The sequence below is a fragment of the Nansenia antarctica genome (genome assembly GCF_963989245.1).
Source record: "Nansenia antarctica genome assembly, chromosome: 4".
Taxonomy (NCBI): Eukaryota; Metazoa; Chordata; class Actinopteri; order Argentiniformes; family Microstomatidae; genus Nansenia; species Nansenia antarctica.
The window spans coordinates 12717731-12731472 of NC_137689.1; the positions used below are offsets into that span (position 1 = coordinate 12717731).

General features: G+C 42.5%; 1 protein-coding gene across 1 annotated transcript in view; it reads left to right on the forward strand.

The window, feature by feature from the left end:
• Positions 1-1612: 1612 nt before the first annotated feature.
• Positions 1613-13742, forward strand: part of bean1 (brain expressed, associated with NEDD4, 1) — a gene marked incomplete at both ends in the record, with an annotated part of 50459 nt that continues 38329 nt past the window's right edge. The window contains 3 exons of the mRNA XM_080528878.1: positions 1613-1637; positions 3292-3366; positions 4822-4950. Coding sequence (XP_080385004.1) covers positions 1613-1637; positions 3292-3366; positions 4822-4950 — 229 coding nt within the window. The remainder of the gene's footprint in view (positions 1638-3291; positions 3367-4821; positions 4951-13742) is intronic.

Here is a 13742-nt window from a genome sequence, read left to right on the forward strand (position 1 = left end):
AAGCGGCTCCGCTGAGAAACACTGTGACATCCCACACAAAGACAACCCCTAGTTAGCCGAACAAACTCAAAGAGAGAAGGATACAGACATTTATGGAAAGTGACATTGAGATAAGCTATGGGACCACAGCAGAAAACCGTGCCTCTCGAATACATAATGAGTAGTAAATAACAAAATAACTGCAATGTGTTTATGATGCTAAATTATGTCTGTATTCAAAGAACAGGTGTTATGCTCCTGTGTGTTTTTGCTATAAGGAGTCAAAATAAAAACAAATCTGGCTTTCGATTTCCCTTCTTCTCAAGGTTACAATCAGAGTCACTTTGTCACAGAGGGAGGTTATTGATCCAAACACATACGATTCACAGAGGCTTTGATATGCTCCGGCTTGTTATTGATTACAGCCTACATGTTTTGCCTGGGCATGAGTAAATGTGTCAATCATCACTTACAAGATAATATCTCATGCTGAGGTATTTATTATCAGCTCATCAATTCGACCAGTTCCTCTGCTTTTTGCTTAATACATCATATTACCAGTAGAGGTCGCTAAAAGTCCTACAATTTAATCATTCTGATGCATCCCACAATGTCCACTGCTTTATATTTAGGCTGCAGTGTATGCTTAATGGAAAATGATATGTTGTAAGGTGTGCTAAATGATTACAACGACTGTATGAATTAGCGTATAGCTTATGCTATAGTATAGGCCTACATAGTCTTTTTTAATAGCCCGTCGTCGACGTTTTCAGCTGAAGGAATGACATTACAGTAGCATACTTTATTCTTATTTGAAGCTGTAGCCTACATAAATTACATTCTGAGTCTCCTACAGGTATGACCACAAAAGAAACAACGGACTGGAGTAATATAGGTCCTGAGGTTATAATTTACAATCGTTCTACTCTCAAGTCGTATAGCCTATTCATCATGGTATTTCATTTATTTGATAAAGACTTATAGTGGCTTTATGCAGGCCTATCAGTTGCAAATGATGTGGATACTACCAGTGGATAGATAATAGCCTACTGATACTGGATTATTATGGAAGAATGCATGCAAAAGTGGAACATGCAATTGCAATCTCATATTGCATTAGCATTTGAATTAAGTCAGCTATATGCTTCCATAGGCAAGACTGCCGTTGCTTGCCTTTTCCAAACGAAATAGCCCTAATGTGTGTCATCTTAATGCCAGATAACTGAGCTGAACACTGAATACGCTCTATAATAGTACCACCGGGACAGAGTCAGGCAGTGTTTGAATGTAGGGCTATGGGAGGCATGGTGATCAAAACCCGATGTCGACAATGACATCAGAGATATTTAGAGAACTCTAACTGCTGTCTTCACCGGGAGTTCAGTGACTGATATTCTTATTATGGTGTGTGGGGCTATATTATAACGGGACGCGCTTTTGAAAGAGAATTTGAGCCACGATAGGTGAGGGTGATCGCTGCATACATTTAGCCTGTACAGTTGATTAATGCCGTGTCTTTTTAAAAAACGATGATGGTGTTCGTTTCATTCATGTGAGATGCTGTTTCTCTGCCGGCTTTTGAGTATCCGAAACCGAAGGATTCAAAAATACTGAGCGACTGTACCTGAATCGCATGGGGATCCTTTTCTACCTGGTGGGTACGTAACGTATCAGCTTTCTCTCGGTGTATTTAAACTGTTGAATTCGATTTATTAACTGTGAAACTGCGTAACGGTCCCAGTGTATATATGCACGTTTTTGTATATCTCATTAGAAGACAGATGATAATATTTCAAACATTATTCTACAAAGGGGATGGGTTTTTTCCCCCTGTGTTCTGTTGTGGGTAATACATGTTTTTAAGATCGTTTCCTAAAAATGTCTTAGTCAATATTCATTAACTTGTTAATTGCTGTCGTTATTATTGCCGGGTTATGTGTTGGTTCTGGTCCAAGGAGTGCCATGAATTGATGACTGACCCAAAAGAGGCCACATTGGGCTGTCAGAGCCAGGGAGCTTGCCCCAGATTGATGAGTATAGTGTGTAAGGTACCAAGTGTTCTGCACCTGCCTAGGAGGAGAGTCAACAGAATCCAAGCAAAGCATTTACATCTCTCTCCCAAACAACCCCTGAATTCGGCATAATTATTATAGCCTACATGGAACCAGTTGCCCCAGTTTAAAGGGGGCAATCTGGCATTAGTTGATCAATTTCAGACTTCTAAATTAATTATATCTATATTGATCTTGAAGAATATAACTTGCCTCATGAGTTTTTAGTTCAACTGTCTTACCCCATCAGAACCAAAAATAGCCTATAAGCTTGTTTTATTCAATTGTTTGAAAACAGTGTAATTGTAAACAACAACATATTTGGTTAAAATGTATAATACCAACACCTTTGGTTCAAACCCTAATTTTGATGTCATGGATGGTCAGTCCTTGCGTCCACAGCTCCATCTATGAATTCAAAAGTGGTTACCAATTTTTTTTCGGGGTGACCGTTTGTTGTTGTTTGAATCCCAGATTGCCCTTTTAAAGGGACTAATCAGCATTTGGGTTTCCCATGGTATTGAACAGCGTGACAGCAGGTCATAATGAGCCACCTGGTTTGATATCTATTATAGTGCTCAAAATCAATGGGCCTATGACGATGCTCAACTACAGACCACACATTACATCATATTGACAAGAGTTTATTACAATTCCATCAATAGTTTGCCTGAATTTTCCTTTGATATATGAAATAATCAAATAAACTTTTTAGAGTTTTCTGTGGGGATAACAAATCCCAATCATGAGCTCCATTTTGTCTTTAGTTTGTCCATGTTTTTACATCCAAATCATTGTAAAGTTATTTACAGTGTTGCGTGGTTACTACCATGACAGTCATGTGTAGACACCTCTGGTGTTTTCCAGAGTTCACAGACTCTGGTCGTGGAGAGCTACTTGCAGGCAGTGTGCAGTGTTTGAGGTGGGCTGGGAGGAAAAACCTGCACACACTCTACAGTAGCTCACCAGGACGGGAGTTGGCGATCTTTAGGCAGTAAATAAGTAAAGCCACTATGCATCTAGTGTTGCCGCTTGGCACAGTCCCACATTTTCCCTCTGACCTGAGATGCCAAGCCGTGGCATCAGTCAGGCACGGGCACAAATGCCACAGAGGCCAGGGTGATGTGATGCCAGTAGCCAAGAGGGGGGGGGGGGAAACACCCCAGTCACCATAAAACAAAGTTGACAGGACTCTAAAATGAGATTAATGCTGCCCCTCTCTGTTTCACTCTTCCTCCACTCCCCCCATTCCTCTCTCCAGCTCAAGCACTGCACACTGCCCTGATCTGTGGAACCTCGAACACAATTGAAGTTGGCAGGAGCTACTCCACCGCCTGTGAGTTTTCTCTCTGGGTTTACATGACGCTTCAGTTGTTTTTCACCCTACTGGTACAGGGAAATGTACAGGCTCTAGCATGTATGTACTATACGTGGGGAGTCGAATGTATGTTATGTGTCGTTAACACTTTATTTACATTCTGTTTCATTCAATAGCCTCTGCGGATGTCGAAAATCAAAACTAATAAAACTTAATAATAACAACAAAAAGAACAACTTTTCTTCCTTTCTCTAGCACTGTGACTGCAGGTAGCATACTTATGATGATTGTTGTATAGTTGATTCATTTACTTACAAATGTACCTATTGTAAGTCGCTTTGGACAACAGCGTCTGCTAAATAAATTACACGTACATGTTAAGCTGATATTTACTAGGATTTCGCTAGGTAACTATAGTAACAATTCAATGTTCTTTCTTTCAAGAATTCAATACACTGTCTTCACTTACAGTAACCATCTGGTTCAACAGTGTGGTGTTTGTTAATAAATCCAAAAGATTAAAAATTACAATGAATAAAAGCAAATATATCCATTAATGGAGCTTTTACTGTACATCAGGACTGGGTGCCTAGGACTAGGGTTTAAGCACTGATGTTATTTTGGGGAAGTTTTGATTCTTGGGACTTGGGGTGAGCAGGAATCAGCAAACTATTAAATCACCCTTGGCGCCCCCAAGTCAAGGTAGGTCCACTGTGCATGCCGCACCTCACAAACGCATACACACGCACGCACACACACACACACACACACACACACACACACACACGCACACACACACACGCGCACACACACACACACACGCACACACGCACATACACACACACACACACACGCACACACACACACGCACACACACACACGCACACACACACACACACACACACACGCACACACACGCACACACGCACACACGCACATACACACACACACACACACACACACCAATTCACTAAGTAATTCACCTACAGTATAGGGCTACTGTATTACTCTATAACAAATGCAATACAATTTCAGCATTTACTTTTAGTTAGAAATCCAGTGTAGCACCCAAAACATGTGAATGAAAGGGATTAAAGTGCAGCGTGACGAGAAAGAGGTCTCGGTATCGACCCTGTAAAGACTGATGAACACGGTGCCGCGTAGGCGGCCCCTGGGTGGCACCACACACACACACACACACACACACACACACACACACACACACACACACACACACACACTAAAAACACTAACCCTAACCCTCTCTCTCTCTCTCTTTCTCTCTCTCTCACACACACACACCGCACTACACACACACACACACACACACACACACACACGTGTCTGCCAAGGGCTATATAAACAACAGGGAAGCTGTCACTTTCACATCACTCACTTCTCTATCCTCTATCCTCCTCTGTCTATCCTCTTCTCTCTCTCCCTTTCCTCTATCTCTTCTCTTTGCCCTTCCAGATCAGGACATCGCCCGTCTGTGCAGAAAAGAGGAGCTCAAGTTCAGCACCTGCCTCATTAACTGGCTGAAATGTTACTATAAGAAGGACTGTGGAAGGGAGTACATGTTGATGAAATTGATCTGCTCAAGTAAGGGAAACATCCATTCATTTTTCTAATCTGTTATTTTTCTGAGTCGTTTATATTGTCATTCTGTCCCGCTGCTTGGTTATCCACAGTTTTTCAGTTTGATCAAAGACCAGTTAGGTTGATCGGGGTACTGAGAATAATAATAATCTGTGTGTGTGTGTGTGCGTATGTGTGTGCAAGTGTGAAAGTGTGCGCATGCATGCATGTGTGCGTGCATGTGTGTTATCTATGGTTTTGAGAGCAAAGCAGAAAAAACAAATATCTATTCTAACAGATGGACGAATACAGTTGTATTGTATTAGAATAATAACCACAGCAACATATCTCTGTCTTTAGGATGTCATCTACTGTAGAACATCTGCCTCTGTCCTTAGTTGATGAAGTAGTGTAGCTTTAAGCTGCCTGGCACTTTACCCTGGATCATCCATTTAACTGACAGAAATGCATTACCCAAGATGCGATGTCCAAGGACCTGTTAACGATGTGAATAACCTCAGGAGTCTGAAATGTCTCGTGAATGAGAACATCTTCATGAACTTTGTAATGTTGCAGCCGTAAGCATCGTTGATTGACATTACCTCCTGTAATCACAGCAGAGCTGTAAGGGGAAAACACATTCCACCATGTCAACATTAAACAAACAAACCACCAGTTCCTTCATGAAATCGATATTACCACTTGGTTGCCCCCTGTTCTCTCTCAAGTCTTGTCATCACATTGGTTTTTAAGCTAAAACTGGTTACCTCATTGCTTGGTCAGTTTGAAATAGGTTCTGTTTTCCAATCATCGCCATGTACGTTGTTAGAACATTGAAGTGATGCCTTCTCATCACATAGGCTACGGATCTGCCTCAGGGGGAAAAGACTGCCATTTATGTAACACTTCCATCGGTGAAATATGATCTTATTGGCAGAGTGGCTCTTTAAGCACCTTTTGCAGTGAACAGTTTGTCCCCTCATGATGTGTTTATATGTGCCCCTAATGCAGGCTGACCTTTCACAAAACTGTTTGCGGAGGGAGAAAATTGTGCCCGCAAATGGCGTGAGACCGCCGTACGTCACAGGGTCCCTTCTCAGAATCCATCTCATGACTTAGGGGGAGCAGGGATTAACTGTAGCTATCACAGAGGAAGGACATTATTGCACCCACAAAGAGAGACCAAGACAGACCAAGACAGAAAAGAGATGTTATAATGACCAATTCTCTCTAGAATATTGTGGTTTAGGACATACAGTAGTAGGCACTTTAACATTGGACCTGATATTTAGTAAGCAATCAGATGCAAGTGGTGCTCAGTGTTAACTTTCTTAACCAAAGCTATGGCTGCAAACTGTAGCTTCCCTGACCACCAAGGTTCTCTATAAGTCATATTCATCATCCCAGCTCTCACTCTGATCTATAATTCATAGTCCATCCCCTCACACCTGAAATGTCACCAACACCCCAGGCTATGGTATGACTTCTTGCTGGACGGACTCCCCACTCTCGGCCCAGCTGTAAAAAATTAACAAAGTGAATAAATAGATAAAGAAGATGAAGGGGCAGGATCTTTGTAGGTTTCCATGAATGTGTGTGTATGCACATGTGTCAGACTGGGTTTAAACTTTGGTGTTCTGCTTGCCATAAGTCTGTGTTAGCCTGCTAAAGCCTGGTTTATTAGTATTGGGAACATCTGGTTAACCAAAATGGGGTTTGCTGATCCTATCTCAGTAACTTACTTATTACTACTAAGAATTTGTTCTTACATGTTTGCCTGGTTAAATAAAGGTTAAATAAAAATAAAAAATAAAACTACTTACTAGAGTATTCATGTTTTACGCTTATATCTTCTCTGTTGTACCAGCTGTTTTTGCTCTTTTCATCGTCATTTATAGTGGACTTACTTAGTGGAAAGCGCATGGCTACAGTTTATCTTCTCATACTGTAGTTGTGTTGAATAGAGAATATTGTTCCTACCGTATTTGCTTTGAGAGTATTTCTGAACTGCGAACTCTATGCAATAATATGCACAAGTGCTTATCTGACTAATATAGAGTCAACTCCTGAGAAGTGCACTTTGGATAAGTGCCAACTCTGGTTAAGGCCAATGCAGTTGCATTTATGAGGCATCAACTGTGGTTGATACAGTAGTTAAACTAATACATGTTGATGTTTGAAGACAGATCTATTGAACAGGTTGTGTATAAAGTCAATCCCTTATTTGGACTTTTTCTAAATGTATTTTACCTGACCGTCTCTGGTTTCATGTACACATAATATGCAATTGTGGACTATTTGACACACCGCATTGTGCATTGTTTGCAGAGAATAATCAACAGTCAGCACCCTGGATCTGCTGCTGTTTAGCATCCCATTAGCCACAGTGCAGATACAGTATCTGCTGCAGCTCAGAAAGGAAGGCAGTAGGCTACGAGCTCCCATGTGAAATCTAATAATGGAGTTATTTTCATGGCTCCGCCTCTGTCTTCTGTCCTTCACTATAGCACTCCTCAATTGCCTGTATACAGTTAAAGCTGCAGTCAGTCAATTTAAACTAATGCAGTTAGAAATGTAAACTAATCAAATATACCTCTTGATTTGTAAGTATAACACTTGAGAATATCTTAATAAGATTAGTACAACTGTCTTACCTTAAAATAACCTAAAAGACCTATTAATCGATTGTTCGTTTGTTGTCACATCATGTTCAATAAGTGATGTTGTTGTCAGAGAAAGTCATCCGTTGAGCAAGAACCGATTTAGAAGTGTGATTTGCATGTGAAAATCTCATGGGATGCATTTGTGTAATGCATTATCTGAGGGCATATCTTACAGAACATGACTTGAAAGACAGTTTATCCTTTATCGTAGTGATCAAACTCCCAAGAACCTCACACACTGCTGTAGTGCCACACGGTATTTCCTCCCCCTTTATTTCACTTATTGTGATTGAGAAGGGAGCTGTATTGATAGGTTTGTAGTGAAGGATTAAGGCTACAGATGGGACGTTGATGCTCTATCCTTGAGAAGGGCACTTAGCCTAAACTGTTTGTATAAATATCCAGCTGTATATGTGGATGATATGTAAATCCTTCGGTCTCCCCCTGGATCAGGGCATCTGCTGAGCAGATAAATAATGGAAAGAGCAGCAAGTGTCTGACTAATTGGCTGCTGTGTTGCCACTTTGTCACAGCCCCTCTCCTGATATGACCTTCTGTCTCTCTGTTACTGACGCCAGTCACACCTTTCTAGCTATCAGTCCCACGATAGAGGTGGTGGGCTCGGTACTTCCCTGGTGTGGCCCCATGCTGTGCCTCTGTCAGAGTAGGGGACAGGCGCTCCTCCACGCTGCTCTCCCTCCAGACCACCACTGTCAACACTGTTACATCAACATTCATTACTCACCTTAGTGACTTACTGATACCACTCTGCCATCCTGGTGATCTGATAGTTTGTAGCCTGCTGATAATATCACCACAGTAGTCAATGTTAATTTATTTTTAAATGAACATAAAACAATAAGCAGGGGCTAGTATGACCTACGCATTAAATTTGTCAGCAATTTCTTGCCAAACCATTTCCTCGCCTTGTTGATTGCAGCAATATTGCACTTTTTTAAAATCTTATTTTTCGTCTTAAGATCAATAAGTAGGAGCGCTGCGCTGTCATTTTACAGTCTAGTATCTTAATTTCGACAATCGTCTCTTCTGGGCTGCTTCTAACTCTAATTTCTAACGGCCGCGCGCCCAAAGGGAGACTTTCCAATCCAGACTTGTGTCAACATCGATGACATAAGGCTGATTCTCATTCGAGGAATCACTTAAGGCTTGAATCCCAATCCAGACATGCTTGAACGAGGCTTTCCTTTTAATCGCGAATATACTAATCAACGTAGGCCTACGTGGAATAACCGCTGGTTTCACAAACCCGAAGGTAGTGGCAAACAGAAGGGAGTCCACACATGTATTTAACGTAGAAAACGTACGTTTATTTATACAAAACATTTAAAGAAACTAGGGTGCCCGACAAAGCGCATCCGCTATCACATTCCGACCCCTTGATGTGACCAATATCTAAATTATAAGGTTGCAAAAACAAAACCTGATCGCCAGCCTTAAACTGCTTAGGCTCTGCCCATCGGTCATAGAGAGATTTCATTTTACCCTGCGATTTCTCCAACTTCTCCTTTGCACATTCCACGGCCAAAAACAACCTACGTCTGAAACCATTTACATAGACTAAAATTGTTCAGGTAGAATAACATTAACTGCGGCAATTTCCCCATCTGCCCCCTGAGGGTTATAGGCTGGATACGCAATGCCAGCCATGTCAGCCATGTCTAACCGAATGGGACTCTGCGATTCTTCAGTGACTACATTTGGAAGAGGCCCATCTGCCCACACTCGCACCCCAGCAATACTGTTGCCCAAAATGTTGGCCACGCCGTCAACAGCCAACTCTGCGCGCACCCCCATTTGGACGTCTCCATTCCCCAAGCCTGAAACGACAGATGCACGGGCACAGGGAACACAGCCATGCCCATCCCCACGGATCAAAATAACATCCCCCGTGTTTTGTTTCAGTTTCAGATGAAAAAGGTAACACTGAGGCACGCACAAACGAATCGATTGAACCAGTGTTTTGCAGTATCTTCACCGGCAGCCGATGGCCACTGCCCTGCGAAGACAAAACCATCAGAAATAAAAGGACGATACTTTTCCAAACACAGTACCGACGGCAACGCGACTGGGTTGAATGAATTAGCCAGGGCAGCCGGTTTCACCGGTGCATTGGGCAATCTATTTGTTTTACGAGCCCTCTCTTTACTTGGCCCACTAAAATTACATTTGTGAATGGACACATACTCATCGGCCACAAGGTTTATATAAGGTCACAAGGTTTGTCAAATGTATCAACCCCAGATGCTGAACACCAATGGGTAAACAGGGTAATCAGATCAGGCGCTAACTCCACATGAGACTATTTGTCTCCCTTTCTCCGCGTTCGGAACCGCAGTCTGTACGCCTCGGGCACAAGCTCATACGCTCTAAGCACTGCAGATTCAATTTGGTCGTAAAACTTAGTCAGCGGGACTCAAAGCGGAGTATGCCTCCTGGGCTTTACCGGTAAGAACGCACTGTAACGTCACGGCACGGTCGTCATCAGGCTAGTTTCTAGCATCCGCCAAACGCTCAAATAATGAAAATAACGTATCTGGGTCCCTCTCACTGAATTGTGGAAGCAGACGCAAATGTCTTGTTATGTCGAATGCTGTAGCCGCCCCCAACAGGTCGACACTATCATCAATATTACAGGAACTGGGCAACCTAACCTCCCTGATCAGACTTTGTTTTTCATGCTGCAACTCTAATTTAGCAAGCTCAGTCTTTTGTTTTAGTTCTTTCAAAGCCTTTTCTTTCAAGCTTTTCTTTCAAACAGAAAAGTACGAGCGCCCAATTTGTCACAAACAAAACCTGGTACAGTAAAAGACATGCTCTGACCTGGTACAGTAAGACCTGCTCTGACCTGGTACAGTAAGACCTGCTCTGACCTGGTACAGTAAGACCTGCTCTGACCTGGTACAGTAAGACCTGCTCTGACCTGGTACAGTAAGACCTGCTCTGACCTGGTACAGTAAGACCTGCTCTGACCTGGTACATTAAGACCTGCTCTGACCTGGTACAGTAAGACCTGCTCTGACCTGGTACAGTAAGACCTGCTCTGACCTGGTACATTAAGACCTGCTCTGACCTGGTACAGTAAGACCTGCTCTGACCTGGTACATTAAGACCTGCTCTGACCTGGTACAGTAAGACCTGCTCTGACCTGGTACAGTAAGACCTGCTCTGACCTGGTACAGTAAGACCTGCTCTGACCTGGTACAGTGAGACCTGCTCTGACCTGGTACAGTGAGACCTGCTCTGACCTGGTACAGTGAGACCTGCTCTGACCTGGTACAGTGAGACCTGCTCTGACCTGGTACAGTGAGACCTGCTCTGACCTGATACAGTAAGACCTGCTCTGACCTGGTGCATTAAGACCTGCTCTGACCTGGTGCATTAAGACCTGCTCTGACCTGGTACAGTACATGCTCTGACCTGGTACTGTAAGACATGCTCTGACCTGGTACATTAAGACCTGCTCTGACCTGGTACATTAAGACCTGCTCTGACCTGGTACATTAAGACCTGCTCTGACCTGGAACATTAAGACCTGCTCTGACCTGGTACAGTAAGACCTGCTCTGACCTGGTACAGTGAGACCTGCTCTGACCTGGTACATTAAGACATGCTCTGACCTGGTACAGTAAGACCTGCTCTGACCTGGTACATTAAGACCTGCTCTGACCTGGTACATTAAGACCTGCTCTGACCTGGTACATTAAGACCTGCTCTGACCTGGTACATTAAGACCTGCTCTGACCTGGTACATTAAGACCTGCTCTGACCTGGTACAGTAAGACCTGCTCTGACCTGGTACAGTAAGACCTGCTCTGACCTGGTACAGTAAGACCTGCTCTGACCTGGTACAGTGACCTGCTCTGACCTGGTACAGTAAGACATGCTCTGACCTGGTACAGAGACCTGCTCTGACCTGGTACAGTGAGACCTGCTCTGACCTGGTACAGTAAGACCTGCTCTGACCTGGTACAGTAAGACCTGCTCTGACCTGGTACAGTAAGACCTGCTCTGACCTGGTACAGTGACCTGCTCTGACCTGGTACAGTGAGACCTGCTCTAACCTGGTACAGTAAGCTGGTACACCTGGTGCAGTAAGCTCACAATACTACAAACTTGTATTTGAGGGGGTGTTACCCCGTTACCAAAACATGGTCTACAGGGCCAGGCAGAGAACTCATCTTGATGATGTAATGCTGCTCTGAATATAAATAATAATAAATAATTTTAAAACCACAATAGTTTTATATTGATGTACTTGATACTGAATACAAAGAAAAATGACTGGAACAATTTTGACTGGAGGGGGTCTTTAAAGATGCCTGCATTTCGATCATATTTCTTATGATAAGGTAGACTAGAGGATTGATGTTTCTATACCACATGACCTAACCGGGACAATCTCTCATTGTTCCTTAGACTTTCTTGGTCATGTTATATATGGCAATATAACTGAAAAATCATTCCCTTATCATAAAAAGGGAAAAAGTGAAATCTATGTCATTATTGTATTCTGTAAACCATCCCAACTAGAACATCAGGGCTTTGGATCATCTACATTTCCCCCTGGTGTTTCCCAGTACCCAAACGGACTTACTGTGTCCACAGCACCTAATGTTTGTCCTCCTCATCAACCCCCACTCCTGATTCTATTATTTGTCAGAATTCATTTAGGTGGAATATAAAACCTTTCAAACCTTTCAAACATTGAACTAGGTATTACAAAATGTAATGCCTATGGGGTTCCCCCCAATTCCATCACTGGTCAAATGTAAATATACATACAACCATAAAAATATTGTCTCTTCTTGTCCATAATAAATATTTCAGACCGTAATACGTAGGCTACATATATACATAGTAGGAATGAGGAATAGTAATACCATTTGCAATATTGCAGGCAGGTTACCTAATTTACCACCGAGATAACGTTTTCAGTCTATCTATAGTCATTAATTTGATTTCATGCAATATGCTCAATTAGAATAGTGTATTCAGAAATTACATTATGGTAAATAATTTTCACCATATTTACAGATCAACTTGCCAACTATTCCACTTGCATCTCAAGAGGTGTGATTGAACTCTAAGCAATTCAGGTCATGAGAACAAGCGTGCACCTCTTTCTGTAAAAATGTCCAGAATTTAAATTATTATTTTCTGCTCCAGTGCACGATCTACCATTACAATACCACCCATGAAAATGCTTTGCGAAAAATACTCCCCCCCCCCCTCCCAGATATTTTTATGAATTATGAAAATGTCAGAAAAGGCCAATTTGACACAATTCAGTTGCATTATGCCTTCGCTCATCCATCCATCCAAGTATGACCATCTCGATGCATACTTATGTGTTGAGATTTAGCATAGGGGAAAGTTACCAAGACGGTTCCACCTCAGTTCCCTCATTACTGAGAGAGAGAAAAAAGAAAGGAAATAAAAAACAATTAAAGGCATTGCAGGTGGCCAGATAGCAGTGACAGATGTCAGGTGAATTCTCCCTGTGCCTTTTGGAAGAAAAGCTATTTTCTTTGCAATTAGTGGCCAAGCTTTTCTAATAGGATTTTTTAATTGCCATGGCAAACTGCTGTGGGGTGGAGTAAGTGAGGAGGAGGAAGAGTGAGGTATGAAGAGGAAGAGTGAGGTATGAAGGGAAAATGTCCTCGATGAGTGCCTTCGTTCAAATCCATCAGCAAATGTTCCCAGAGCTTCAGATTAGCATTTTGAAGTAAAAAAAAAAAAAAAAAAAAAAAACTCTCACAACTGTTGTAAAACATAATTTTGTTCGTTTTTGACTGTTGCATAACTGTGACATAATATAAAACAGGTGTCATACCACTGTTTCACAGCTGTGGAAACAGTACACTAAGGTCAGCAATACGCGATACAGCGATACTCCAGGGCCCAGGTTTCCCTTGTACTACTGTAGCACCCCCCGGGGTTCAGCTGCAGGCATTTGTGTTGGGTATCCATATGCTTTTTAGTGGTGGTGTTATAGGACCTCAGAGGACTGGAGGGTAGTGTGGCATCGTCGTAACTAGACTACTGTAAGAGCAGGCGCTGCCATCTCCTCAGCATCTTGTAGGCTCGGCAAGATAGAGCCAGTCACAGTGAGAACGGGATAAAAGCTGGCAA